The 5,951-nt window shown below is 48.1% G+C and overlaps 1 protein-coding gene across 1 annotated transcript in view; it reads right to left on the bottom strand.

The window, feature by feature from the left end:
• Positions 1-5,609: 5,609 nt before the first annotated feature.
• Positions 5,610-5,951, bottom strand: part of LEPR (leptin receptor) — a gene marked incomplete at its 5' end in the record, with an annotated part of 11,787 nt that continues 11,445 nt past the window's right edge. The window contains one exon of the mRNA XM_010084725.1: positions 5,610-5,949. Coding sequence (XP_010083027.1) covers positions 5,610-5,949 — 340 coding nt within the window. The remainder of the gene's footprint in view (positions 5,950-5,951) is intronic.

Below are 5,951 nucleotides of genomic sequence, written 5' to 3'. Positions count from 1 at the left end.
ATATTCAAATAACTTTAAGAACACACTCCAGAAGTGCATCACACTGTAGTATTTATTACAGACAACCTTAGAAATCTCCAAAAATTAGTACTCCTCCCCCCAAGCACACATATTGTTTTGGGCATTGTCTGTTTGGTTTTTTTTTTTTTTACAGAGAGACACCTGAAAGGAGCGTGTCCTGTCTCCTGCCTCCCCGTTGATCCACTGGTACCCAGTTCAGAGCAGGTTCCTGGGCGCTGGTCTGGGTGAACACCACAGTGGGCGATGCAGAGGAGGGAGGGGTTGTGGGTTTCAGTCCTTTCCCATGGAGGTGTCCAGGAGACTGTGGCTGTAAAAGAAATACCTAAAGAGGTAATTTTACCTCTTCTGTATTTATTTAAAGGCCAAAAAAACACCCCACCAGCCCACAACAAGCTCGCTGGGTACTTCTTAGGAAAAACCAACTTTCAGGGTCTCCATGGCTTGCCTCCATCAGTTACTCTTCCCTCTTCGGGAGCTGCTCAGCACTGTGCCTTTGTCAGCTTGCTCAAAATAGCCCAGACACCTTGCAGCGTCTCAGCACAGGGGAATATTTCACTCAAAGCAGGGAGGGAAAGGCCAAAAACCAGAGCAGGTGCTGAGCAGGCTACGTGTGCTGTGCCAGGCGCAGGAATGAAGGAGGGATTTGGGCAGGGACAAGGGTATGACATCTGCTCCTTGCATCGGTTAGTCCTGTGCCGGCAAGCATGGGCACAGAAGGACCAGGTGTGCGCACACGAAATGAGCCAGATCGCAGAGTCACAGGATGTGGAAAAGCCCCTTAAGAGCATCCATCCGCGCAAAAGCGAGGACACCTGCCCCGGTTCCTCCGAGCCGTGCCCCGTGTCCGGCCGCACAGCGTGGGACACAGCAGGACAACAGTATGTCACATTGCAAGAGCCAGCCAACAGGAATGTTGTGTTACACAGCAACGCTGCTCTCCTCGAGGTGCAGTTCCCGTAATCTGCAAAGTGAAACTCTAAAGATTTTCCCAATTTAAAAAAAACTCCTCAGTGATCAAGCTCCTCATTAGGAAATCTTGGGGGGGCAGGATGGGCTCTCGCACCGCTGCCCCCACGCTGGGCAGAGGCTGGCGACGACAGGCAAACACCTATTCAACAGTGACATCAACAATCAACATTTTATTCACAAAAATAATGACAAAATTATCCTGACACTGTCAGAAAACGGTGTTTCAAGTTACAGTCTCATCAGCGGGAAATAATTACTGTAAATGCTACAGAAGTGAAAGCTACAGACAGAAAACAAATTAGTTCCCAGTTTATGCAAAACCCAAACCCTGCTTTACTGCCGACTTTAAGCCCAAGGCTGATTGCACAGATCGATGGCTCAAAGACAGACGAACCATCTCCACATGTACAAAATTTGAAAAACAAGCTTCTTGCTGCTTCGAACATCAATTGCAGTTTAAAAAAAGAAAAAAAGGGCGTTTAACTGTAGCTGTAAGTGATGTGTAAAAGGAATAATGACACATTTGATTAATTCTCCTAGATAAATGAGCTCTGCTTCTGAAAGCTCTTCAAAATTAATTTGCAAGAGCTTAATGTTAGGGCCTGATATGTACTACAGAAGCTGCACATGGTTCCTCCTAATTGCTGGTGCAGTTTAAATTGAAAAGACCTTTCCTGGTGGGGATGGAGCCCTGGCAAAAAATTAAAAAAAAAAAAATCTCTGCAAAATACCAAATTTTCTGGGAATTATCAGCGGATTATTTGTAGCAAAGGCCTAGGTGTATTTATTGGGAATGCCATAACAGTGAAGCAAACAGAAACTGTGCTGGGCTACTCCCGCAGCCAAGCCCCGGGTTTCTGGTGGGACCATGCCCTCAGGATGCTCCAAAATCCGTTTCTGCAGCATTTCTCACCCCTCACTGTGCCCCAGGGCAGGCGAGTCCCTTCAGCTCACCCTGCCCAGGAGCGGCCCTGGCTGGAGGGGACTGTGTCAGACCAGGGATGAAGATGCAGGTCATCAGCTGAAACCCTCTTTGCCCAGCAGATCACGGCTGAGCAGGAGCTCCTATTCTGGGGACGACAGTCCAGCTGTCAGCAAAACTCTTCTTTGGGAAATTAATACAGAAATTCCCTTTCCTTCGCAGTTTTCCACCACTGATAACTTACATTCTAAACGTGTAACAGCATATTTCAATTTCACCAGCTTTTGTAAGAAATGTGCCTCAACAGGGGTTGCAGATACAATATCTGCACAGCATTTAGAGTTCCCATGTACTTAACAGTATCTGCTCTTAAAAATGAACAGACTCACTACAGGCACGAGCAAAGCTCCGTGCCTGTGGGTGGAGTTTCTCCCATACGTGGAAGGGGAATTGAGCAACCAAAACCCAGCCCTGGCGTGAAGCCCAGCTGCTGGGCACAGGCTGCTGGCCAGGGGGAGCCCACCCAGGGAAAAAATAATGGTGAGAAAAGAATGTGGTAACTGACCCCAGTGGCAATTTCCTCTCCCAAAAGCAGACGCTGCCAGCAGGAGTGGCCAGAGCCAACCCCGTCACCGGTGACCAGGGCAGGGGCAGGCAGCAGCCCATGGTGGGTTCAGGATGTGCAGATTCTGGCTTTATACCAGAGTGAGGAGAGGTGAACAGTGGGACTGAATTTTGATACGGAGGAAAACGCCACACTGAGAGCTGGTTTTAGGAAGTATTTATTGAATAAACTCGTACAGCTGTGTCCTGCCCTTCCCCACGGGTCAGGACCTGGGTTTACCTGCGCTGGCAGAAACCTGGGGATTGGAGACATGGTGTGGAGGTTGCTTGGGAAAAGGCACACGGACATTAAGGGATTACATTCCTTAGTCCTACAGCAGCTATACTTAAAATCTTTTCTTTTTGCTGAAGCAGAAGAGATCAGCTAATATTTGCAGCATTTCTTACATTCACACGGGGATTTTTGTGAATACCCGATGGTTTTGTTTTTCTAAGGAGCACTGCATGCTCCAGCCCTTAGGAAAAGCCCAGGACTGGGATGGCAGGAAGGCACTCCAGGCCAGGCTGGACTCCCAAAGGCGGCGATATCCGGGTAGCTACCAACTCCCATCGAGGGAAGATGTTCCGCGCTTTTTTTTTAACGCAGCAACCCTCGAGCTCAATGGCAGGCTGCAAACGCTCTCCTGCCATCAGCTCTGAGGCACATCCGAGTCCCGGGAACAGGGGACAGCAGATTAACTCCTGCCGTGTCCCATGTTCCCAGGAAAGCCTTCCCAGGCTCACCCAGCTCATCCTTCCCCCAGTTAATGGTACTCCAGTCCCTACAGACTGACTGGAAAAGGACTTTGTATGGTAAAATCAATGTGGGCTTTTCATTTCTTGAAAAAGATGATCTTCAAATGCAATTAAATAATTTTTACAGACACAGTTATTAAAGAAACCCAAACCTCATGCTGAACCATGTGTTTATTATTCCAGTCCCCAGAGAATGGCTCTGCCCTTTCCGCTTCCCAGCAGAAGAGGCTGCAGGCGCTGGGTGTGCTGCGGGGCGCCGGGGGGGGTCTCTCCTCCCAACAGGAGGGGACACGGTTGTTTTATGGCTGCAGTCACCAAACCACATTTCCATCGTCACATCACCTCTGGGTCCCAGGTTAACCAGAGGAGAAGGTTGATGGGCAGGACTCCAAGTCCTCCATCCCAAATCCAGCTGCACCGCAAGCGCTCCCTGGGACACTGGAGGGGGGGGTTTGGTGGGGCCACAGCCCGGCACCAGCCTCCCAGCACCTTCTGTGGCCCGGGGACAGGGGATCTGGTGGGAAAACCATCAGGAGAGGTGGAATCCCACACCCGAGTCCCTTCCCCATTCCAGGAGGCTGTGCCACACCAAGCTCCCATGCTGGCAGGAGTGAATTTCTGTTTTCAGATGAATTGCACGTCTAGCATTCACCCAGGTGCTAATCACAGCTTTGCTCCTGGAACTCCACAGGAACCTTTTCAGGCGTTTGTACCTGCAGCCTGCCATCACATTTTCAAGTGACAAAGAGTTTCAAAAACTTACACAAAACATGTTTTAATCCCCCCCACCGTACATCACATTTTTGAACCAAGTATGTTGGATCTGTGTCATATTAACATCCAGAAACAAAGACCCCCAGCAAGAGCCAGGGCAGCAGCTTGTCTGAGAAGCAGCAGTGGGTTTTTCTGTAAAGCTTGTCTTAAAATTCCAAGTGCAGACAAATACTTGCTTTGGTCCTTTTTGCTCCATAGGATTTCTTATCACTAATATTCAAGTGTTTCCACACTTCGACCATGTCCTTTGTTGCTGGGTTTTGCCTTTTTGTTTTAAATTGCCCATATAAGTTTTATATAAATTTAGCTTTGGAATACACAATATATTCATCTTTCTTAGCTCCTCAAAATAGTTCTTTGAAAAGGCATATATACAAAAATATTTACTAACTATACAGTAGAAAAAATATATTTGGCTTGCAAGTAAGTGTGGTTTTCTTTACCTGCCGATCCCAGAAAATACAGCGGAGATGCAAGAACCAATCTTCCTCCCCTCCAAAGCTTTTCAGCTGAGGGGAGCCGGGCTTGGGAAGGCAAACCGACTTCTCCAAGTCCATCCAGAGAGGCTGGCTCACCGAAAATAAAACATACAGGATTCTGGGATCAAATCACTGCCTTTTCTACTGGGGGTTCTTAGGAAAGGGCTTTGGAAGGGATGTTAGGTTTACAGCAGTTCTGTTTGTACCAGAATCTCATGTTCAACAACAAAAACGTGGACATTTTACCTCCCAGTACGCTGCTTTACGCAGATAACACCCCACAATTAACACGGCCACAAGAATTTTCATCCTCTTCCTCTTCTCACAGTTCCGTAAGCTAACGGAACCGTTAGTTCTTCAGGGAGCGTTTTCTACACTGACACACCAGCATGTCTCTGACCTCCCAGTTTCTCCTACAGCTCTTTGAGGCTACTGCTGAATATTTTTGATTTGCATGGGGACCATCTGTGTATGCACAGGCTCCATTTAAAGCAATAAATACATCCGGATTTTGGTGAAAAAAAGGTATTTGTACAACGCATCCATTTACCACCAGTCCAAGCAGATCTTGTCATCACTGATGCAGCCTGGGAGGTGCTGCTGTGCTCTGCCTGCAGGCAAGCACCGCAGTGGCTGGGTATGTCTGTGGCAGCCAGCTGCAGCTGCAGGGGGCTGTCGGTGGCTCTGCCCTGGGGACAGACCACAGCCCAGCGCAGAGCTCACTGGGGGTTAGTGATGACTGCGTCTGCATCACATCCCACCCAGCCTCTCACCTCTACGTCTACAGCACGGAGTCCAATGTCAAGTGCAGTTCATCACAGGGTGCTCAGACACACACCTAACAGGCATCAAAATTGGATAATTTGGCACCAGAGGTGACTTCAACACAAGCAGAGCTCTGAAGGAAGGCCTCACATTTGAAAATTAGGACAAGAAATGGAATTTCTTCCTGCTAAAATCCTGGCACTCAAATATAGAACCTGTTACCCAGCTTTGAAACAGGAGAGCTCCTGACAAAAGTCAGGAGAAGGAAAAACAGGCAAACATATCAACACCTAAATAAAAACCACATTAAGGGTATCCAGTTATGTTGTGATGGCTTCAGAGTCTATCTCTGTGGTCTCTTGCCCCTTGGCAGCAGCCATCTGAAACTGCGGCACATACGGCACAATGGCTTTATACTTAAGGCTACTTTGGATAAATGCATTTAACTCAGGAGGCGTACGCTGCAAAAACCCCGTGTCTTTGAGCAGATCGGTTGTATGGAACGGACACATCACCCCGGAACTTTCTGTTAAAAAAATGTCATTTTCTCCTTTTTCCAATGACGTTATCCCTAGGTAGTACAGGCTGCGCTCAGGACTGTCTCTGTCTCTGAAAGCATCATCCTGATCTGAAGGCTCTGAAAATCCCTCTGAAGAAATACA

Source organism: Pterocles gutturalis, unplaced genomic scaffold (assembly GCF_000699245.1).
Source record: "Pterocles gutturalis isolate BGI_N339 unplaced genomic scaffold, ASM69924v1 scaffold9990, whole genome shotgun sequence".
NCBI classification, from domain to species: Eukaryota; Metazoa; Chordata; class Aves; order Pterocliformes; family Pteroclidae; genus Pterocles; species Pterocles gutturalis.
The sequence above is the reverse complement of the archived record's forward strand: the minus strand, read 5'-3'. Positions and strand labels throughout refer to the sequence as shown.